The 24,599-nt window shown below is 43.8% G+C and overlaps 1 protein-coding gene across 6 annotated transcripts in view; it reads right to left on the bottom strand.

The window, feature by feature from the left end:
* Window positions 1–4,349: 4,349 nt before the first annotated feature.
* Window positions 4,350–24,599, bottom strand: part of Frmd4b (FERM domain containing 4B) — a 332,373-nt gene continuing 312,123 nt past the window's right edge. For 5 of the 6 annotated variants that reach the window (XM_085686778.2, XM_048438441.3, XM_085686780.2 and 2 more), the window contains 7 exons: window positions 23,686–23,914; window positions 20,205–20,261; window positions 18,095–18,242; window positions 16,155–16,274; window positions 13,676–14,487; window positions 10,473–10,605; window positions 4,350–5,984 (listed from right to left, as the gene is read on the bottom strand). In XM_085686778.2, the coding sequence (XP_085542904.1) occupies window positions 5,864–5,984; window positions 10,473–10,605; window positions 13,676–14,487; window positions 16,155–16,274; window positions 18,095–18,242; window positions 20,205–20,261; window positions 23,686–23,914 (1,620 nt within the window). In that variant the 3' untranslated portion in view covers window positions 4,350–5,863. Of the gene's footprint in view, window positions 5,985–7,036; window positions 7,129–10,472; window positions 10,606–13,675; window positions 14,488–16,154; window positions 16,275–18,094; window positions 18,243–20,204; window positions 20,262–23,685; window positions 23,915–24,599 lie in introns of all 6 variants that reach the window. The other variant, XM_085686781.2, reaches the window with a different exon arrangement.

Below are 24,599 nucleotides of genomic sequence, written 5' to 3'. Positions count from 1 at the left end.
GGTTTATATTATATCATACAATTTTCACCAATCCATTGAAAAGCTCTTTCTAGTTCAAGTATGGTGTAGTTTTTTTTTTTTCTTTTCTGTCCCTTTTTTGAAAGCAGGGTCTCACTATGTAGCCTAGGCTGGCCTTCAAATTGCAATCTTCTTGCTTCTGTGTCCTGGAGACAGGAACTGTAGGCACAAGCCACTATGCTAGACACCTAAATGAAATTTCATATAGTATTTTCACTAATTTTGTGTATAAAGCAAATCAGGTTGGTGCTCAAAAACTACAGGTTCTAGGGAATGGAAGCTAGAGATGGCTCGGTGGTTAAGAGCACTGGCTGCTCTTACAGAGACATGGTTTGGTACCCAGCAACAACATGGGGGTAGTTACAACAGCCCATAACCGAAATTCCAGCACCTTGATGCCCTCTTCTGGTCTCCAAAGGCACTTGCATGCTTGTGGTATGCATACATATACTTAGACATACACAAATGCACATAAAGTAATACGTTTTTTTCTCTTCTAAAACATTTCAGGTTTTGGTTCATTTTGGTTTCTTGCGTTAAAAACACTTAACTTTCAGTAGCTTAGGACATGGAGCTTGAGTGAACAGGATGTGTATCCTAACTTTCTCCAGTGCTCGGGTCCCTTATTATACCAGGGGATGCCCAGGGCACCTCAGCCTGTTGTGAGGGCTAAACGAGGAAATACACACAAAGCTCTTATGCATGCCAGCCTGGCTCATGTCCCTCTAGAAGTGAGAAGGTCCAAGCCCATTTCCACACCCAATCTGTCATGTGCCTAGGGTGGCACATGACTGGGCTGGAAGGAAGGCAGAAGAAAAGACTTAGGGGAAGCCAGAGGAGGGACAGTAGGGTTAAAACAGAGGAGGTAAGGAGCTTCCAAATTTTATTTTTACTTATTTATTTTTTGATTCAGGGTCTTGCTCAAGTTGGCCTCAAGCTTGCTCACTGTGGAGTTGATGACTATGACTTCCTTCCTGTTCCTCCTGCCTCTACTTCCCAAGTGCAGGGATTGTGGGCATATCCTCCACCCTGCCCAGTTTATACCCTGCTGGGGATGGAATCTAAGACCCTGTTCACGCTAGGCAAGTACTCTGTCAACTGAGGTGCGTCCATGCCCAGCCCTGTCTGGCACACTGAGCTGGCAGGGAAGTAAGTGTTTCATGACCTACAGGACTTGCCTGGGTGCGAAGGTGTTTTCTCTCTCTGGAAATGGGCTGCATCTCCACACACTTTAAGATTGTAAAAGACAGGGGCTGGAGAGATGGCTCAGAGGTTAAGAGCACTACCTGCTCTTCCAAAAGTCCTGAGTTCAATTCCCAGCAACCACATGGTGGCTCACAACCATCTGTAATGAGGTCTGGTGCCCTCTTCTGGCCTTCAGGCATACATGCAGACAGAATATTGTATACATAATAAATAAATAAATATTTTAAAAAAAAAGATTGTAAAAGACAGTGAGTGACTTAACTTGTTTAGGAGCGTGGAAGAAGCAGCCTCTTGGATGTTCAGCTCCAGTTTCAGGGCGGCTCAGGGCAGAGTCTGAAAACTTCAGTGCAGGAACTTGGGGCAAGTCAATATTCAGACAATGACTTGACTGAGGAGGTGCTTGTTTGTTTTTGAGACAAAGTCTCATCATTTTTCCAAGGCCGGTCTCCTGGGCTAAAGGAGTCCTCTGCCAAAGCCGCTGCAGCTGCAGGGACTGTAGACATGCACCAGGGTGCTTGGTGATGGAGTAACTTTCCATCCATCAACGCTAACAATAAACACACATGTATGTCTGGATCTCTAGTAACCAGCTAGTAATTTACTTTCTTTAATTAATTTTCTCATAACAATTCAAGCTATTTCACCTTTAAAATCTATAGTTTCACAACACATTGGAAAATTTAAAAATCAGTATTTTATCATTGACAGTTGGAGATGTACTATAGCACAACGTAATGGAAACTTAAACAAAAGTCATTATTCTAATACTGAAGATTCTCTAAGGTCCAATATTAGGAAATGTCTTAGTCTAAACCCTGTTCCTTAGAACAGGCCAAAGTAATAGCTTAAAATGATTCTGGAATTTTTATTGCTTACTGCATTTGTTAGTTTATGAGTACAAAGGTGAATTCTGAATTTCTCTCACGTATAGAACAAAATACTAACATCAAGGGAGGCAAGCGTAGTTTTTAAATTCACTGTATAAAATATGCATATCTGCTTATTTTTTTTATTTGTATGGGACTGTATGTATGTCTGTGTCTTGTGCATATACAAGCCAGAAGAAGGTGCTGGATCTTCTGGGACTGGAATTACAGATGGTTGTGAGCTGCTATGTGGATGCTGAGAATTGAACCGAGGTCTTCTAAAAGAGGAGACAGTGCTCTTAACCACTGCCTCATCTCTCCAACTCAAAATATGCACATTTGTGGGGCAGATCAATATGGAGTGAGGCTCAAGATATGTTAGGCCGTTGTACACATAATAATATAGAAGGGGATACTTGTAATACAACGCTAGATTTTAAAAGAAAATGTAAGCATAGAAAAAAGTGCCAAACTAAGGGAACTGCTAGAGAGATCTTAGCAGTTGAAGAGTGTATTGGTTACACTCTGTGGCTGTGATGAAGTATCATGATCAAAAGGAACTTAAGGGGGAGTTATTTTAGCCTGCAGTTTCAGATCTGGAGTCCATGTCGTGGGATGACAAGACATTGTCACCACTGGAAGCAGGAAGCGCGCTGGTGACATTTTCATCCACACACAGGAAGCAAAGAGAGGGAGAAGAGGAGCTAGGGAGAGGCTGTAAATTTTTCCCCCAGTGACTTCCTTCCTCCAGCTAGGCTCCACCCGCTAAAGGTTCCATAATTTTCCCCCATACAGTACTACCAACAGAGAAACAAGTGTTCAAATAAATGCATCTATAGGGGACATTTCTCATCGGAACCACCACAGAGTGCTTTGCAACTCTTCCACAGGACTTGAGTTCACGTCCAGCACACACACACTGGGGAGGACTCACCACCACTTGTGACTTTAGCTCCTGGGGACCTGACACCTTCTGTGGGCATCTGCACACTTGTACACATACATGTATGCAGATGCACGCATACAAAAAATTGAAAACGATTTCTCTTCTTAAAAGAAGAAAGAAGCCAGATGGTAGTGATGCACACTTCTAATCCCAGCCCTGGGGAGGCAGAGGCAGGCAGATCTTGGCAAGTTTGAGGCCAGCCTGGTCTGCAAAAGTAGTTCCAAGACAGCCACAGCTGTTACACAGAAAAACCCGTCTCGAAAAACAAAACAAAATTAAATAACAAAACAACAGGAATAAAAGAAACAAGAAAGAAAGAAAGAAGGAAAGAAATGAAGAAAAAAGAACTCCAAACTAACATAACAGACTAACAATTGCATTCTGGTGAACAACACTTGCAGGACGTGATTACCTACGCTACCTGTGTTTCAGATGCTTTCTGTGAGTATGGGATATTTTTATACTAAAAAGACAATGCTTACATGTTGAAAATTTGCCTTGATTAGTGTTTGCTTTCGAGTGAGCAGTTTCTGTAAAGGGCAGATGGGACCCCGTGGCAGAGCCACGACACTTCTCTTCTCCAGATGTCTCCTCTGATGCAAAAGCCCAGCCCCGTTTTCTCTTTGAAGGTTATGCTTGTGATTCTGAACACATGGCTTTTGGAGCAGCAAAGGGGGATTTTCGTGTAGGCTACATGCACAGAAATGTTCCTTTGAGTTTCCCTGCATTTCACTTCCACCCCTGCTCTTTCCAATAAATAAGACAAGACAATAGAGACAGAAATGCTTTCTTCCATTGAAAAGACTTAGTTTTAAAACGAAGATAAATTACTTATTATCAATCAGTTAGTGTTTTCAAACCAAAAAAACCTAAAAATTCTCATCAATCATTTTCAGTGAAGCGATTATCTACCAAGCTGGACCAATTCCAAGGCCCCGTATCGTAAGGCACAGCAGTGGCCTGGGGTCTACTGCAGTGGTAGAGAGTCTGCCCAGTGTGTGCAAGGACCTAAGTCCCGGCTCACGCTGAAACAACAGAACAAAACAATATTTTATGTGTCACTAAGAAAGAAAGAAAAACAAAATCGAACCAAACCAAAAACAAATAACCCAATCACAGTCAACGCCACCAGGACACAATGAATATATAAGTCCTATTTTCAGATGTATGTATATAAAAAAGTGGATCTTGGAATCCACAAAACACTGTAATGGTAAATGAGTTTGTGTCTTGTCTGATTTTCTTCTTGAAATGGAGCACCTCAGACTGTCTCTTGCGCACCCCAAACATAAAGGCAAGCACTCAAACACGTGTTCAGTAGCACACTTTCAGTTTATTGACCTATGTAGAAAAATAATAGGTCTCCAAAAGTCAAAACAGTGAAAGTATATGCAAAAGGCTATTTCCAATCCCAGAGGGCTATACAAATATGCAAAAAGGAATAAATTATTATTTTTTTTACTTGTGTCTTTTTTTTTTCCAAAAATTTTCCTGAACTTCATTTCTAATGATACAAATGACTAAGGACTGGTTTAACAAATCATTTTTATGTATATATTACATGCTTTGGAATACAAGTAGAAAAAAGTTCCAGAAAAGTTGTTGAGAAATGTCTCTATTCACAATATGAACAAGAAACTCGTATAAAAGGGAGGGAAAAGGAAGCACCTTTCGTGGGATTTCGGAGCCGAATAAAGAGACAAAGCTCAAGGCTGCCCTACAAGCAAGCAAATTCCTACGAACAACAAAGGCAGCTAATGAGTTCCTCCAGAAGGCCGAGGAGGTAGCTGAAGCCTCGTGGTTCAATCTCCTGCAGCTTGGAGTAAATTCCTTTACGCCCATCTTGTTTCGTCACTGGGTGACTCAGATCTACTTCTGGAGTTCGGATCGTAGGTTCAGCTTTCTCCTGCTCAGCACTTTAAGGCACACAATTTGTCTACGAGGATGTGGGTTGGCTTTGTCCTCTGGGGTCCTTCCCGTTATCATCTTGAAAGCCCTTCCCAGACTCGTGGTTTCACAAACTTTCCACCTCAAACCTGCCACTTCAAATGACAGGTGAGGTGGAAAAGACACCAGTCTGCACAGCCGGTGTTGGGAAGCCCACTACGGACTGGTGATATGTACCTTAAGAACGTTCTCTAAGCAGGGCTGGCCAGTCACTTCCTCTAGTTGGCTACCACCAAGTTATGGGACAGGATGCTACAGCGACCAGAATGACTAGTCCATACTATGGTGCTTATGAAGAACGTCACTTTGTAATATCTTAAACCATTTACACTCAGTCAGAACTTCATGAAAATCGAGCTTCTCTTCAAGTAAGTTTCCAATACTGTCTAAATTGTCATCTGTTTGTAGAAACGGTGTGTTTTCTGCCAGCTCACGAGTTCCAACCTTGTAACAGTGAGCCACGACTTAGGAGCTTCAGGGCTCCCTCTCTCAGCATTCTGAACTGTGCTCGGAAATTTCCCATCCTCCTTTCCAATGGGACAAACTCCCTGAACATGTCCCCAGTTTCAAGGCTTGCCTTTGACAATAGTTATTCCCTTCCTAAGAGCTCGCCGTTGGGACACGGCTTCATGCCGATTCTCTTGACAACAATCCCACAACGGGACCAGACTTAGTGAGAGGTTAGTGCCTAGAGTTTGAAAGGCAAGCCCTCATCCAGGGCTTTGTGGGACCTAGTGGGTGATTCACTTCCAAACCACGGGAGTCTTCTCTTCGCCCTTTGGATGCCTTTCATTTCTAAAGCCTTCTAGGAGACGAACACATTTTGCAAGGCACACGAGTGTGAGAACGTGCAGTGCTTGGTCAGGAGGTCCAGCTGCATTCAGACTAATGTTCCAGGCTTGGAGTCTTCGTGCCAAAAGAGTCTCTGCTCGCTACTCTCCAGGTTGTCCTCCAGCTGGCTTCCATCTGTACCGTCCAGCGGAGTGGGCTCTGCATACTGCCTGGTAAAGGGAACCGGGACAGTTACTACCCGAATCTGTTTTCCTCGCTCAGTGCACACACTCCAACAGGTTAGAAGGAAGCGCGGTTAGGACAAAAATCTCCAGAACCTAGCACAGGCGGCAAAGAGCGTATACTCTCTTCACAAAACAGTGGAGCATTGTCTGACAGGCACATGAGAGATGGTTGAACTCTCGGGAGAGTTCTACCTTTGTTTACTTTTCATTTACTACTGATTAGGGCCCAGAAGGTATCAAGTTACATGTTAACTTCAAGGCATTTGTCAGGAAGAAATACAAATGTATTCTTTGCAGCAAAGAATATTATGGGCTACAGTTTATTGCCCCATTTGACACTGCCTGGTTTGAGGTGTAATTTGATAATCTCATCCCAGCACTCACTCTCCCACATTGTTTTGAATTCCCTTTGAAACAGCATAATTAGTTCCCTTATTAACAACGATACAAAAGTGAATCTTTGACACATGCTTGCTTCTTAATTTGTTAACAAATCATATTTTAATTTTTTAAAAAGGCATGTTTTGCCAACTCTTCAAATCAAGAGAATAAATTTCATGTTTTTCTCAGGGACAAGAAAAATACTTAAAGTTAGCAGGGATACCTTCAGATATACATCATATCCCGAGGATTTATGGACCAAATATAAATTGTCAGGGACCCAGGAAATGACATCATATAGGCATTGTGGTCTCAACACTGCCAGAAAAAAATAGTAGAAACAGACATATTTGGATGGTGTATTCAAACAAGCACAGCCTGTTATACAAACGGTTCAGTTAAGCAAACCACATTCTTCAACAGTAGGTTAAAAGAGGTTAGATAGTTAGTAGACTTCTGTTTGCAATTCCAAAGTCTTTTAGTAAAGCTGAGGGAAAAAAAAACCCTTTGGAAAGAAAGCTTTGGGGAGAGATACTATATAAATTCAGGATTTTAGTGTTTTCAGGGAACGTCAAAGCAAAGTCAGATTTCACAGCCTCACACGGCAAAAGTCCTGCTGTCCAGAGGCAGCAGGCAGAGTGGAGCGCTGTACTTACTCCCGCTGGCTACACTGAGCAAGACAGAGCTTAGTACTGAGCTCGCCTCTGGAGTCACAGCCATCCTCTGCGACAGAGGGCCTCGCTTGTGCCTAGTGAGGGGAAAGTTAGACAGGAAGAGGAAAGGACGAGGAAACAGGAAGTGAAAGGAATCAAGTTCATCTGAAAACTGGCAGGAGAGCACAAACCTGCCCGCTCTGGGACACTCCTAGCACAGACTCCTGCCTGTCTGCTTTGGGGAGTTCACCAGTGCCAAGTTTACCAAACCAGGCTAGAGAAAAGTCGCCAATAAAAACTCCTAGCTTTCTATAAATAACATACAGCTTATTAAAAAAATATAAACCCGCTCATATGTTGCTGAGCCTTTTAAGACTTTAGTGTGGACAATCTAGAGTTTTTCTTCTGCATCATGAAATTTATTTCATCTCTTACTTTTAATTAATTGAACAAAATAAGGTTCATTATAACATTTTCCCATGTGTATGTGTTCTGTCTCTGATTTTAAAAATGGTGCTTTCTTGGAGCTGGAGAGATGGCTCAGAGGTTAAGAGCACTGACTGCTCTTCCAGAGGTCCTGAGTTCAATTCCCAGCAACCACATGGTGTCTCATGGCCATCAACAATGAGATCAGGTGCCCTCTTCTGGCATGCAAGCATACATGGAAGGAATGTTGTATACATAATAAATAAATAAATCTTTAAAAAAAATGGTGCTTTCTGTTGGTTGGATTGCTTTGTTTTTTGAGACAGGGTCTCACATTATAGCTCAGATGAACCTTGAGGTCATTATGTAGTCCCGGCTGCCCACAAGTTAACAGCAATCCTCCTGCCTTCGCCTCCCAAGAGCATGAATCACCATGGCAGCTTTAAAAACATGTTTCCATAAAAATGCATCATGCATTCTTCAGGCAAATTTATGAAATTTTATCAGTGGTTATTGCTGTATTTGGCTTATTAGTAAATTAAATTAAAATGATCAGATTGTATCATGGTTTTAAAAATCCTACACAAGACAGGTATGTACTTCTGTGATCTTTGGGACATCGGTGTTGCCCATTCTTAAAGACCACACTTTTCAGTTTTAAGTATTAACCCTACTTTGGGGACAGATGCTGAGGATATGGTCTGAAATGCAGACAAACACATCACACAGGATATATTAATATCACTACGAATAAGAAGGGTCATAATATTCAAATATGGAGCTTTTATATAAAACATCATGTATTTAATACTTAGTTATATATGTAAGGTTTAAAATGTTGGAGAGATGGCTCAGTGGCTAAGAGAACTGGCTGCTCTTCCAGAGGACCTGGGTTCAATTACCAGGACCCACATAATGGCTCACAGCTGTCTCCAGTTTCAGGGTATCCAACACCCTCATACAGAGTATATATGAGCAAAACACCAGGGCACATTAAATAAAAATAAATAAATCATTTAAAAATATTTAACTATAGTCACATGAAAGGTGGTGCACACCTTTAATCCCAGAACTAAGGAGGCAGAGACAGGTAGCTTTCTGAGTTCGAGGCCAGCCTGCTCTACACAATAAGTTCCAGGTCAGCCAGGCTACACAGAGAAACCCTTTCTTGAAAAATCAAAACAAACAAACCAACAAAAAGTTTAACAACAATAGGATTGAATTTTTAAGATATTAAATTTTTAAATGAGATGTACAATTTCATACACAATATAAGATGCAAAACTGTATTTACCATATCATTATGGTCATGTTGGAAAGGACAGAGGGTCATGGAGAAATATGTCTAAAGTTGGTCACACTGTCTCTGGTTGGTGGAATGAAGGCTCCGTTGTTATCTTTGCTAGTCCTTTGTTACTGTCCATGTTTTGTCCACAATGAGTGATGTGAGTGTGCACAGTGGAACTTTAAATAACTTCCAATTTCCTGCACACTGTGTCCCCTCTGACCCTAGCCTGGTCTGACTGAAATATATAGGCAGACTTGGAGAGAATAGATTTTCTTCTCAGAGTGTTTAGCAGCTTCTGGAATCAATGAAGGCAGAGATAGTGATAAGAGAACTGTTTCGCGCACTGACTCAGCGGAAAGGAAAGAATCGCCGTTCAAACACGAAAAGCATCAGCAAATCTAGCCAAGATGCTGAGAGCTGTGTTGAAAGAGTTATGCTCAAACTTGGGTCTGCTCATTTTGGTTCCTGCTGCAAACCCATTCTCAAGCATTATTTAGACAAGACCCAGCCCTCTGACATCCTGTGAAGTACAGTTCCACCAAATCTATTTTGAGCACACTCTTTGTTGAGCTGAGACAATTGGCTTAATATTTCAAGCCAAGAAAAACTCTGGTGGAATGTGGGGAAGAAAAACAAGGATTGGGGGACCAAATACTTCCAATTAGCCTGGAACGCCAACTGGCTCTGCAGGGAGCTGCTAACCTGCCCAGTTCACTAACACAGACACCGTGCAAGGTGTAGTCTTTCTAAGGCTCCTTCACCAGAAGTGGCAATGGGACTTAAATGACAAGATCAAAGTTTTGACAACAACCAAAAAGTACGGAGAAAGTGCTTGTCTTCACAGCACTGTGGGTGTGGCCTGTTGGGGTAAAAGGAAGGAATGAAGCTAATTCCTCCGCAGAAGAATTAAAAACCGAGAGAATTCTAAGTCTGTGATTTTGGGGAGGGCCCTTGTTAAGTTTTAGGCTAATCTCTTTGATGCATTTTAGTGGGCCTGAGACGATATGATAATCATTTGCTCCATCCACCTGCCTATCAGTCTGGGCCAGGGGAGTTACTCCCTCATTCCGGGAGAAGCTGGTAAATCTTTAGAGTCGCACTGTGCCGTATTGCTCACGTGCACTCCCTTTACTGTTTATGGAGACCTGCCGTAGAAGACAAACAGGGCAGATGGCTGTGTCCAACCTGTCTTAGCGAACACAAAAAGACAGTGAGAGGGGACATCTATCTGACCAACGGCTGGCTGGACTTTGGTACAGAGAGCTTTACTAGGGGAGAGGTATTTTCCCTGCAGCTTTTCTCTCTTCCAGAGAAGACTTACCCACAATTACAGTTTTAAATACACCCTTAAGATGGAAGAGAGAGAACAGCCCAGCTGTGGACTGAGGCTTTCATGCGCACAGCTGTAAAGACAGGGCTGACTTTGGGTGAGCTGGACGGCGCTCAGAAAGCTTCCAAAGTCCAGTTGTATTTTTCGGCTTTGCTGTCCATGTGCTGTGTGTCAAAGCCGCTTAGCTTTGCTCTAGAGTGTGAGCCCAGACACAGCTACCACGGAGACTAATGAGCATAGCCATTTTCCAATCAAACATTATTTACGGAATGAGGTGGCAGTTGGGCTTGGCCACAAACCCCATGTTACATCTCGTCACACTGAGACTTCACGGTAGGAGCCAGGTAACCTTAGGAGAGGGCCAAGCTTCTAGAATCTGCTCAGGACTTCCTCACCTGCTTGGAGAGGGCAAGGGATTGTAGATGCTGCCGTAGTAGCTGGTGTAGGGAGAATGCACTGGATTTTCGTATTCCGATAGCCCCACGGTCACCTGGGTCCTCCAGTTCCCGGAAGCATTTGTAGAAGACACTAGGAAAAAGAATGGGAAGGAGGAGCATATTAGTTGAAATACTTCAAGCAAATCTCTTCAGGTTGCCTCACGGTCAAGCGTGTGTAGAGCAGAGAAATGAAAGGCCTGGGTTTGGTTTTGGATTTCCCAGTAATGGGGATGGGTCCAGGCCTTGCCCCTGTTCTACCACCAAAATAATGCCCCATATTTGAGCCAGAATTTACCGTCAATTCAATTTGTTGGCTTAGTGGCTGAGCGACCCTGGGCTGATAGCTTAACCTTTTCAAGGTTCAGTTTCTGTCCGTGTGGAGAGGATAATGACATAAATATGTTCTGTGTGGTCACAGCACCAGGACTAAACATAACTAACTATGAACATCTTCAACCTAGTGAAGAAGACAGACTCACAACCTGAGAATTTATTATTAATAGCAGTCTGAAGGAAGGATGAAACATTTTCAATTACGCATATTTCTAAGTAGCCCCGAAGAAAAAGGAGAGGATTCTCATGAAGGGAGAGAAGCTCGCCCTGGGGCCTTCAGCGCTGAGATGGTACCTGAGAGTACATAGAGTCTGTGGAGGAAAAACATCCAGCCCGGTGACTTGTTGAGACTTGACTGCCAAAGGCAACACCAGGCCACTGGCAAGACAGGACATTTTCTGTTGTTGAATCAAAAACAATGGGGGTGGGGACAGAAGCTAGCAAAAGGAGGAAGAGACCAGTTTGTAAAAGAGACTGGTTTGGAACCAGGGGAGGACAAGGGCATCATTTTGAAGCAGCACCCGATTGAAGGCCTGCCGCTGGTTTCTGCTGTCCTCTCTGTAAAACCAGTCCTGCTTCACACCTGGGCTACGCGGGTGGCTCTAAGGCCCTGCGCATATCCAAGTCTCTCACACACAGCCCTGGTCATGGTTCTTCCTGTTCGCCACGTTCTGTTCCTGGCTACTGACCTCTTTCCACACCCACAAGCCACTCGGCAGTCACCACAGACAGACACACTTCGGAATACAGCTACCCGTAGTACCGTGTAATTTTCACTAACAAATGTAGGATTCTCATGGTGGGTTTCCAAGACTGAGTGCTAAGGAAAAATTCTGAGGCCTTGGGGTCATACTGTGAGCTGGGACAGAAGCCCCTCCTTTGTTACCTGCCAGCCGAGAGAATTGGCAGGGTCATTCAAACGCTAAACCAGAGTCACAGCAACTGTAAGGTAAGAATAATAACAAACCCAGCTACAGCACTCACCCCGTATCACTGCTGTTCATGCTAAAGGGGAGAGCACCCTGGCACAGAGAGCTGCCAAGTCAAGGTGGCTACCGTCACTCCTGAAACTGAGTCACAGTAAGCCTTCAGGTGGTACGAAATCTGACTAACCAGAGACAGGAAATGTAGCTCTCGCTGTGAATGAGGTGTGCCTGTGGAACCCCATCTCTAAAGCTGTAAAGTGGGGCAGGAATGAGGAACATTCCAGAAGGGATTTCAGGGAGCCTTGATTTCATCCATTTACCAAGGATGAGCTGCTCAGCCAGGTGTGGTAGGGCAGGACTGGGAGAGGCCCTGCGAGTTTGAGGCCAGCCCAGGACACACTGTAAGATCCTATCTGAAACCGCCAAGGGGGAGCTTAAAGGGAGGAGGAATGCTTTTAGTAGGATAGTCAGCAGAGCTGACACCAGGTCGGATCCAGGAAGTAGTAACTCCATTTTCACCCTTGCCCTACATACAAAGCCAACAGCCGAGACAGGGTTCTGAATCACACCTGTTTCCCCCGGGTGTTGCCTCAGTCTTGTGCATCAAAAGCCATCCTCAAGAATTTCCTGACCCCCGGTTTGCCTCTATTCTTGTAGAGCTCTGTCCAGGTGTGATCTGGGAAAGTCTTTGGTGCTGCACCCTGACCTTTAAGAGCAAGCCAGACATCTTCTAGGTCAGGGCTGTAAACCACAAGAAATAATGATAGGGGCCTCTTTCAGTGTTAGATGTGTTCGCAAAGTCCTAGCCGAAGTTCAAAGTCCTAGAGATAGGAACAAGATGGAACCCAAACAAAGTCTCCATGGCAATGTCTTTGTCAGCAAACCTAGGAATCGCAAAGGTACAGTTCACCCTAACTGCTCCCCACTGGCCTGGAAATCCCCACGTGTGTTTAAGGGAGGCAGCAAAACTCAGGACCCAGGTTTCTGTGAATCAATTCATTTCTTCAGATCTGAGGCTGACTTAATTTTCATACATCCCTCCGTCTGCTGACTAGACCCTGAGCTCATGGCAGCCAGACATGGCTTCAGTCCTGCGCCCTCACTGTGGCAGGCAGACCTCCCCTCGGCTCCCACTTCTCTACTGTTACCCAGACCAGGTTAGGGTGTGCAGCAGGAACGTGAGCAGAGGGAGCGGCCAGACCCTAAATAAAGGTTAGAAAGGGGACACTTGATCGATCGAAAATTATCTACAACGATTCCCGGAGTTTTTTGGTAATGATGGTGGACACTGAATCAGATTTTCAAGCACTCCAGGCAAGCGCCCAGTCCCTCAGATTCCTCACATTAGCAATTCAGTAGCGCTTAATACAGACTGAGATAAGATAAAGAAAGCGTGTAGAAACCCGCTTCACAAACACTGGAGTCTATCAGAATTACTATAAACCTTATGCAGGCAGGTATGTGAATACGTGAAAAATCAGTCTTGGAATTGATCACATCTTGGTGGCCAATGGGAAGGGAGGCACGATCCTTAATGCTTTCTGCTCAGCTCGTGTGTTTCTTTATTCTTTCAAAATGTCAAACCCCAACGATGAGACTACATTGGAGAGATGTAGCTATCAGCCTAAGACCCAGGCGACGGAAAGCTGGTGAAACCCATCACAGGACAGCACAGACTAGGTACTCAGCAGGCTTGAATCTACAGAGGGCTCCACCAGGCCCTTACACTCTGTGAAAGACTGCAGAGCGCTGTCCAAGTTGGCAGCTCGGACGATGGGTCCGCTGAGTGACTGTCACTCTTAATGACCTTGGGGGACCAATTTCATGACCCCCGGACAGGTGTGTTGTGGGAGTATGATAGACAGTGACCCCAGGGGTGATGGGCTTCCCCAGCCATCTTACCTGAAGAGTAGGAAGATGCTCGACTGCTCGGAGAACAGGGCACCTGCAGTCCCGGAAATCCCAGGCACCTCTGTGATCCCCTGTCTGAGTCAAAGCTAGTCTGTGGGCTGTGTCCCTGATCCTTTTGCCCAGAAGCCCTCTGGTACCAGCCACGCAGGTGCTCCGCAACTAAGGCCTTGTGGATGTTTTTGGTGATGTGCTCAGATTTCACGGCAGCCTTCCTCGGCAGCCGGAGAGTTGCATAAGGGTTATGGGGCACGCGGTCCACCTCGTCTTCGTGGAAAGACCTGCTGTTGTAGTCCCTCTGGCGGTCGTATCCATAGTGAGCTGAGGATCGGTAAGAAGGGTTGACACTGTACTGTCCCTCGGTGTCATTCTCATAGACATAGCCACCGCTGTAATACAGGTCATACTCCGCATATGGTGTATATCCGGTGATGTAGTAACCAGAAGGCGGGTCCTGACCCTTTGAGTAGACACCGTTCCTCAAAGTCTCCTTTTGTGCTAGGTTGGGCATGCTTCCTGAATTAGAAGTAGACACATGCTGCTTCTTGGACCTTCTCCTACCCCTGGCGCGGGTGTCCAGCGTCTGGGTGGTGTAGTAAGGGCCAGAAGCAGGCGTCACACAGTAATACTCGGAGCTTGACTGGCTTGTGTAGGAAGACCCGTCATCGAGGATCTCGGTGCTACTGCTTCTTTGGGATTTGGAGAGGGTGAAAAATGGCTTGTCATTGTCCATCTCAGAGAGCAGGTGGGACTGGGACTCCAGGCTTCCGCTCCGCTGGCGGCAGTGCTGAGACGAAGAGTCGGGTCTGAAGGAAAAGAAGGGGAAGTGAGAAAAACAGGACCCAAGGAAGCAAAAAGAACACTAGGCTGAGGGCTGTGGGACGGCTCTGTAGCACAGAGCTTGCTGTGTGAGCGTGGAAACTCGAGTTCAATACTGCAGAGCCCTTGTGAAAAAGACACACATGGTTCCTACAATCTCTGCGCTAGGAGAGCGGCTGCCAGGCAGGGCCCTGAAGCTTGAGTCTAGCTAAATCGGCAAGTTTAAGGTTTAACTGGAGACCTGATCTCAAAAAATAAGGTGATGGAACAGCGTAGGCACATGCCTCTAGTCCCAGCACCTGAGAGACAGAGCCAGGTGGATCTCTGTGAGTTTGAGGCCAACCTGGTCTACAAAGTGAGTTGTGGGACAGCCAGAGCTGTACCAAAGGGAAACCCTGTCTGGGGTGGGGTGGGGGGAGGTGGAGAATGATTGAGGAAAGTGACCCACGTTGACCTCTGGTCTCTATATACACGTACAACCATGCATGTGAGCACCCACACACGGGCACATACAGGAACACACGCGGCACAGAGAAAAGAACATGCTGAATGAATTCATAACTTCTAAATTCAATTGAACTTTCAGGTTTCCAAGTGTGACCACACAACAGAGTCTACCTGCTCACATCACACACTGGTTCATAAATAAGTTCTTATCATGATCTTTTCTAAGGGGAAGAATAGGTTCTGGTATTGTGCAAGTCAAATCCTTCCTTGAAGATATATATACACGCATACACACACACACACACACACACACACACACACACACACACACACAAATGATATGAAGTCTGAACTAAAGCTGTCCTCCAATCCAGGTCTTTGGAGGCTCCTCACTTCTCACATAGCATTAGGTTACAGAAGAATAAAAGAGAGGCAAGGTGGAGTGGAGCCTGGGCCTAAACCAGAGATACTGGCATTGAGTCATGGTTTGGCTGGCTAGTCATCCGCTCTAAAAGTTAGGGCAAGATACTTAACTTCTCTCAGTTTTGCTTCTGGGTTTGTAGAATGAGATGATAATGGTACCTAATATCCTCTTCATAAGGGGCTTGCTGTGGGTATTAACTAAAATAGCAAGGGTAAAGCCTTTATGGGGCTGAGGCTACAGCTCAGTTGGCAGTGCGGGCCTAGCATGTATCAAGCCCTGATTTTGGACCTTGGAATCACATAAGCCAGAGATGTAGTGTGTACATCTGTAGTCCAGTGCTGAGGTGGTGGAAGCAGGAGGGTGAGGACTTGAAGTTCATTCTTGGCTACATAGCGAGTTCGAGGTCAACTTGGACTATATGAAATGGTGTTGCTAAATAAATAGTAACTTTAAAAACTAAAAGAAGATAAAACATTTATCATAGAACTCTGCAAATACTTAAAAGCTCCCCCGATGATATTCTCACCCTTGCCAATGAATTATGAATTGTAATATCTATTTAAGGAAATTAAAGTACTAAAAATCCAATATATGCCTGGAGAAACCAAGTACATGGTGTTTACTCACAAATCAGAAATTGTAAGTTAGCGGGAAATGGGCTAGAAGGCGCCAGGGCTACCACGAGTGGACAGTCACTTTAAAAGATTTAAAAGTGCAAGCAAAGCAAGACAAGCACTCAGGCTAACACTGGCAGAGCTGGGGCAGTAGAAATGAGGCCCTTACTCCAGGTGGCTGCTGCTGTAGGCATTCCGAGTCAGGACAGGCGTGGTGGGCATGCTCCGTCCTCCTTGGGGCCGCCGCTCCAGTGTTTTGTAAGGGCTGCTGTGGGTGGACAGCATTTCTCTGCAATGAAAAGGAATTGAACACATGGTGAACCTCCTGGTGCTCCTGGCAAACTGGTTACACATTGATAGGAAATTTACTGGAAAGTAATGGAAAGAGAGAATGCGAGAAGGACGGGGGGGGGGGGGGGAGTGGGGGTGGTGGCGGCGAGTCTCTGGAGGGGAGCATCGTAGGGGGTCCTGGATGACTTAGCAGAAGCACGTGTGGTCTGACTGTCTTGAGTCTCTCACACACAGGCAATAAGAAGACACTCGGTCGGATAGACTGAGAGCAACTGCCGTGAGGTTTAGCAGCCCTGCCTTCAAGCCTAGTTGGAAATAGTCAGGGTTTGACACATACACAGCATAGAAGAGAGTGGGCATGGCTGTGCTCCAACAAAACTTAATGTAATTTTCAGACATCACCAAATATTATGGCTTTCGACCTGTTCCCTCCAACTTCTTGGGAATAATTTCTTAAAAAGTCAGCTCATGGTGGCCAAGTTGATGTGGCCCATGACTGTTACCCATAGGTACTTGACTAAAGCGTATGATCTTTAAATCATGATTTTCTACTTCCCAGAATGTTAAGAACATAGCTGTCTAAGAGGAAGGCATCACACTGGTGTTACAGCACATGATTAGCACACACAGATCCTGAAGGAAACTTCCTGAAGAACTGTCTACTTCCTGTGAACGTAAGCAAAGTGCATTATAGCTCAGAAGTACAAAAATAAAGATTTGGGTATTCATAATTTTTTCATATCTTTTTCTTAAATGTGTGTGTGTGTCTGTGTATGTGGGTATATATATATTTACAAATATTTACATTTTTTAACAAAAAGATCTTACTTTGTATTTCCAATAATTAATTAAAAATTGAAGTTGCATATAACAGTTTCATATTGGTTAATTTTTGCTTATATTATCTTTTTATTTTATTGTTAATTAAGTAATTATTGTTTATTTTATTGTTAATTCATTAATTTGTTTAGTTTTAGTTTTGAGGACAGAATCTCTCTTGGTAGCCTTGAACTTGTTGTAATCGGTCTTCAGCCTTCTTGATGCTTTGCTTACAGGCAGAAATCACTACTCAGGACTCTACAATGTCACTTTGGTGAATTCACAATCATTCTACCATGTGGCTTTATAATAATTTATTTAAACAGTCCACAGGTTGATAGTTTCCTTAGAGTCAAAGTTATACAATTAAACTATAGAATCCTAGGCCTGATAGAATTTGACCCGAAAGTCTCAGAAAAGTTCATGGATTGAAAACTTGGCTTGAAACTTTTGAGGTTGCTAGAAAGTGATGGAAACTTTGGAGGGCAGGACAAGTGGGATGAAGTTAGGCCATCAGGGGCAGCCCCTGGAAGGGGAAATTGAAATCAGCTATTTCCTGTCTCTCTCTGATTCTCAGTTACCCCGAGGAGAGTACTTTGTTCTACCACATGCTCCCCACCACGGTGCTCCCCTAACCACAGACCCAAAAAGAAGGGGCCAGGTGATCATGACCTCAACCTCTTGAAGCCACAAGCTTTTCATAAGTTGCTTATTTCATGCTAATATCACTCCCTAATCTCAACCATTAAAGCCCTTGTAACTGGAGCTAAATCACACAGACTTTAATACCAAGGAAAGAGCCAAGGGCCGTTTCAAAAGCCCTCTTCAGAAGACTTCCGCTCCCTTTCAACAACAAACCTCTGGGGTAGTGGCTCTGCCTCAGTTTCCTAACAGAATGTCTTCTGGAAGGATAAGAAAAGAGCAAGGAGAACGTGTCACTGTTTCAGAGAAGAGACTTGTTGGTTTCAAGGCATCGGTCTCACGATGAGACCCGCTCACCTGGACTGCCTGGTGTCCACGAACTGGTCATTGATGGAGGATTTTCTGAAGGGAATTCGCTCAATACCGAGAGACTTGGGGGGTAGAATTCTTGGAGAATGAGGTACTGAACTCGGTCGCTGCCCAGTCAGAGTAAAGGAGTCATTGGCTAAAGTGAGCCAAAAAGAAAATAATAAAGATGATCAAATCAGTAAACGAACAGCTTGTCAATCTGTCACAAAGAAATTGGCAAATCAGATAAACAACAGTTCTTCTCAGGACCGTATTTGGAGGAATGTATAGTTGGAATGCACACATCTTGTAAAGTTAAGTTTTACAATTGATGTGTTAGACAAATAGAAATACTGCAGTCTGAACCGAGTTTTCTCAATTCACAGGGACCACTCTGAGTAAGAAAATCACAGTGGGTGACAATGTTACTTTCAAAAACTTTTATTAAAGAAAATCTGCAATTTTCCAGGTCTGGTGGAGCACACCTGTAAGCCCAGCACTTGGGAGGTAGAAGCAGGCAGATTTCTAAGAGTTTGAAGCTAGCCTAGTCTATATAGGGAATTCCAGACTAGCCAGAGTTACAGAGTGAGACCTTGTCTAAAAAGAAAAAAAAATGGGGGGGGGGGGGGAGAAGAGGATTTTGTTCCCTTGTTCCTCCTTAAAGACTGCAGGGCTCTGAGGCCCCGGCTTATCCTTTGAGGGATGGGCTATACTGATGCATACGTGGTGTGTTCACCACGGATCTGTACAACCTGTACAATGGCAAGTGTATTGGACTGCAGCTCAAAGGAAAGATCCTGAAGTTGTGAGGTTATATTTTATTGACCATCAAACTCAGGGAAAAAGCAGTGGGGGACAGGGGCAGGGCAGTGGCTTTCTGGAATTCTTCAGATCACATCAGATAGCCAGTCAGCTGACTGGGTGGAAAGAATGACAAGGAAGTACTCAGCCCCTAGGTATGAAATGCATTCCATCCCCGAATACTCTGAACTAATATCAGCCACGTATTGCTTACTTATAAAAAGGACAAAAATGACTGGAAATCTAACTCATAAAATATGCCTTTCTTCCCAAGTAAAACAAAATCAATCCCACTTCTCCAGAAAGCAGTGGTATGCAAAGTGTACACCATAAATTCCTGGTTTGATGCTGGATTCCAGATATGCAAAACGTCACCACTGGAAATTGATGGGTGAAGGACCATGTGACTTACATACTTCCGAGTCTTTATTTTATTTATTTATTTGTTTACAAAGTTGAAAAAAAAAAGACTTTAACATCTTCACAGACAGACTTACTCAAACTATGGATTTCTGACTGGGTGGTCCTATTTTTTTTTTTAGATTTGTTTTTTATTGGTACTCACTTCAGTAACTTGAATCCAGACAGATAAGCAGTATATAACCAGAGAGTTACAAGTAAACACAGATTATACATGCAAAGTTCTGCCCACAAAGGTCACATGACCTGTTTTACTATGTTAGCCTGTGTAGATGACAATTATAGCCTCTCTCTTCAATCATTTGGAAAAATAAAGTTAATTTATTCTACGTTTCCACAAAGAGAAACAAGTTGGCTTTTTTTTTTTTTTGTTACGTTTTGTAGACAGGGTCTTATGGTTAGAACTTATTATGTAGCAAAGGAAAGCCTTGAACTCCTGACTTGCCTCTGCCTTCCAAGGACTGGTACCATAAGTATGCATTATCACACCTGGATTACTTGGTGTCGGGGATCAAACCCAGGGCATCATGCATGTGAGGTATTCTACCAACTAAGCTGTATCCTATATCCAAATTTATTTAAACTAAAAAATTAGGTACAAGAGACAAGGCCCTGCTCTTTCAGATGATCTGAGCTCACTTTCTAGCACCCCCATGTTGTCAGAAAATCTCATAGAGCATCCACCTCCTTGGGGACCCCCTAGCATGTGCTCTATACACACACACACACACACACACACACACACACACACACACACACACATAAACACACACACACACACAAGGACTTACTCACTCACTCGCATATACACACAAGTAAATAAAAATAAATCTTTTTAAAAGTGATCTTCACACTTCAGAGTACCTAATATTTTTAAATGGAAAAAGCAGCCACTTACGATCATCATAGGTGGTGGTGTCGGACAAAGAACTACTTTCTGATGGAATTATGTCTTCTGTGGAAAAAAAATTAGCCATCTTTAGTATAATTGTGCATTTATACAATTAGAATGAGTTCAGTGAAGCAATTTTCAATGAAGTGCATTTTATTTTCATTTAGATAAATGTAAGCAATTACAGTGCATTAAGAATAATTAGCTGTTGTCGGAATCACGTTCTACAGGAGATAAAATCATCTGACCTATAGTACAGATGCTATAATGGATTAGTTAGTCCTCGGTATCCAGAGGAGAATGGTTTCTGGTCTCCCCCCAATAAATCTGAGGGTGTCCCAAGTTCTCTTGGACACCGTGAATACTGTCTCCAGTACTCACAATTCCTACTACGGTGTGAGAGCTGTATAAGTAGCTGTTATGTTGTAATGGTTATCAGTAATGTCTTAGCTCAAAGACAACTTTCCCTCAAACACTTTGACCTGAGATTGACTCTATCTACAGATGTGGAATCTGAGGAAAGAAGAGCAGACTACATTTCTTTTTTCCTTTTTCCTTACTTCCTTCATCTCCTCTCTTCTCTCTCTCTCTCTCTCTCTCTCTCTCTCTCTCTCTCTCTCTCCTCTCTCCTCTCTCTCTCTCTCTCCATGGTCTTATATAGAAGCCCAGGCTGCTCCTGAACTCTCTACATGATAATAATAATGTCTACGACACTTCTATGTCTCAAGTGCTAGGATAAGAGGCATATGTCACCATGCCTGTTTTCATGTCGTGTTGGGCTGAACCCAATATTCATGTCTGCTGGGCAATACCAACTGAGCTGCATCTTCAGCATCTGCCTGCATCACTTAGAATAGGATTCATATCCACAGAGTTTGTGTCTTAAACTGGCTTGCCATATTTTCTTTTTTTAATACCTTGAAAGGAAACTGCATTCTGTATGTGCTCTAGGGAACTGCCTTGTGCACTATAGAAACTACATCTGTTTACAGACCTCAGACAGCACTCTTACACTCAATTTTGACAATCCAAAATGCCTGCAAATATCATCAAGTATTTCTAGGGTGGGGGTTTGGAGGGCAAAATTATTCCTACTTAAGAAGCAAGACTTGAGTTTAAATCTTGTTTTTGGTCATTTACCATTTGCGGGTGCTTGGGCAAGTTGCTTCATCTCGGTAAGGGTCATTTGCCTCTGCTCTGCAATGGGGACACTAGCAGAGCCTATTGCATCGTGCTGAAATGAGCCAGTTGATTAACTAATGACGCGAAGACCTGAGCCAGCTCCAGACATATGACAAATGCTAGATAAATACCAACTACGTGGATTGGAGAGATGGCTCAGCGGCTAAGAATACTGGCTGCTCTTCCAGGGGTCCTGAGTTCAAGTCCCAGTCATCACATGGTGGCTCATGGCCATCCAGAGTGGGATCTGATGCCCTCTTCTGTCATAAAATCGAACATACAGATAAAGCACTCATATACATAAAATACATAAATAAATCTTAAGAAGGCATACCAACTACCCTTTTTAGTTTTATTATCCATACTTGGCTGTCTGAAAATGACAGCCATAGTGCTTTGGGTATTTCTGGTACCCATTTGGTAAAAAGACACCAGATATGTTGGTATGATTTTGTAAATCATTCCATAGTCTGCGTCGACTGTTTCAATGGGAGGTTCTAACCAAATACAACACCTCAATGTAAGTTTTAAAGCCATCATGGAGAGTCTGTCTTCGTTCAGACTCAAATGTTAATCCTATCAGAGCCAGGTGGCCTCTCTCTTAATTAGACACACAGAGAAACTTGAAGGCGAGGTGCCAGTATCGTCAGCTGTTGGGTACACTTAAAAAAAAATCTACCCAATATATGCTCAACCAATGGCACCATCTGCTGCCCAAATGTCAGCCACCAAAAAGAACATTTGGGTCTAACACAGCTTGAGGGTGAATTGGCTGTGACAAATGGCCGTGAACATTAAGCACACTGTTAATCACCCATGTCTGGAGGCAAAGGATGGAACCACCATCACACCAACTGGATTGCACATTTAAATTCTCCAGCTGTAGTGGACAGACATTTGTGTGTTAATGTCTGTATATTCACTTTCCGGAAGTCATATCTCAGCTTTATGAATCATAGGCTTTAAGCCTGGTCTATTATAAACCCAGTAACCACAGCTTATCAAACAGAAAATGTGTAATTATTTCATACTCCAGTGAAATTTAAGGTACCACCAGTTATTACATAGCACTCATCCAGTGGAGGAACGACCTCAATGCCTCCGGTGTTAACACATAAAGCTGGGGAAAGGCTTGGGTTTAAAGAAATGCCAACACATTTCAGTCATGATTATGTCTAAAAACCACATTAGTATTGCATAAAGTCAGTGAGACTTGAAATTAATGTAATGAAGACGTCTCAATTTTTCCTGAATATGAACTTCATAGATAATTGATGTTGAGAATATTGGAAACAGAAGAGAATGAGCATGCTCAAAACTCCATGGCAATTAGTATTTTGAAATAGTTCCCAATCAGCCGTCCTGCGTGCCGGTTTATACAAAGTTGGGATTACCTTGTGGTTATAATCTCATCTCTCATCTTGCCACATCCCAAGCTATCATTTACTATTTGCCGACCTATAAATGGGATGATCGTAAGACCTCTTCTTTCTACACACATGTGCAAGATTGCTCTCTAAGAAAATGCAGGGTCTACCACATTCAGACACCTTCCACATTCACACACTGGTGTGGGAGAATTGTCTGTATTCTGTCAATCATGTTTTAAATAAACGCTGATTGGCCAGGCAGGAGGTATAGGTGGGAAAAACAGACAGGAAGCGGAAATGATGCAAGGAGAGCAGGAGAATTCTGGGGAGGAGGAAGTTGGTTCCTCCCCCACTCCTGCCCAGATCACCGTAGCAGCAGGATGTGAGCTGCCCCACTGAAAAAGGTACTGAGCCACATGGCTAACATAGATCAGAAAAATGGGTTAATCAAGATGTAAGAGTTAGCTAATAAGTAGCCTGACCTAATGGGCCAATCAGCTTTATAACTTATAGAGATCTCAGTGTGATTTTTCTCTGGGACTAAACAGCTGGAGGGTCGGGCAGGACAGAAACACAAACAAGCAGGCCCTTCATGTTATGACACACTTTCCAGAACTACTGTCTAAGGCTCAGCATCATGAAAAGTCTCTGGGGCAGTAACACCAGTCCAGCTACAGAGGAGTCTGTTTTCTCATGGACCAGCATCTCTGTGAGTCTTCCTCCTGAAAGTTCAAGCCCAGTCCTACAGAACTACAAGGATGAGCCTGGCGCTGGCCAGGGAGTTCGCATGCCTTTGACACTGAGGAGCCAGCTGTTCTTACCCTGGGACAGCTGTTTTTGATGCTGCTCTACCTTCCACCAAGCAGCCCAGTGAAGGCATGCTACAGCCCAGCAGGAGAGCTGGGTACAGGCCTGCACAGCTTCCATGTACTAACCTGGTAGGATAGCTGCAGCCTTCTGGCTGGGTTTCTTCCCACACCGGATTCGGTATTCGTTTATGGAATTTTCAATCTCCTGCAGCCTTTTCACGGCATCTGTGTAGTCCTGCTTCCGTTTTTTCTTCACGGTTTTACACAGGTCCGGCTCACTGGCCAGTTTCTTTGCAGCTTCAACTAGCTTTTGCTGGATGAGGAAATTGCTCTCCAGTTCTTGCAAAGCTGGGTCCTGCGTGTAGACAACGACACTGCTTTATTTTCACGGACACACACAGTCACGCTCTCGCACTGTTTCTTGATATCAATGAAAGATTCTTGTACGTTCTTGACTAATACAGCCTTAGGGAATGAAATCATCCAAGTTTTAATAACATAGGCATTCTTAGTCACCTTCCAAGAAGACATCTCTCACGCACCCTAACTTCACCTTCTCATAGCCCAACCTCTTTTCCTTTGTAAGGAGGAAAATGACTTTGCATTTTTGCACTTGGCTGGGTTAAGAGCAGTCTTCAAAGAGAGATTCTAGCCTATGACTCATGTGTGCAGAATCTCACATCTACACGTGGAGCTTCAGAGACATGTCATTTGGGTCTGTCTGCTCTTTCTGCTTGTCCCCGGTAGCGTGACTGAATATGCTTCTCATAAATAAGCTTTTGATACTTTAGTTTTCTGAATCGGTAAAAGGAAGAAAGTACTTTACAAAGGAATGCTGAAGATTAAATGGTACACGTGTGCTGCTTAGGTCAGAGCCGAGTGCACAGGCAGGCCGTCAACAGATATCAAAACTTGACTCCATTAGGAACGGAAGATGAGATAGTTAAATCCCTGTAAGAACCACGGGGTGGGTCATAATGGCATAATTGCATGTGATATGCAATTGAGAAAGCACACAGTGTGTTGGCCATCACATCTTT

The sequence above is a fragment of the Myodes glareolus genome, chromosome 3, assembly GCF_982192425.1.
Source record: "Myodes glareolus chromosome 3, mMyoGla1.1, whole genome shotgun sequence".
In the NCBI taxonomy this organism is placed as follows: domain Eukaryota; kingdom Metazoa; phylum Chordata; class Mammalia; order Rodentia; family Cricetidae; genus Myodes; species Myodes glareolus.
Note: the sequence above shows the minus strand (reverse complement) of the source record. Positions and strands in the feature narration are given on the sequence as shown.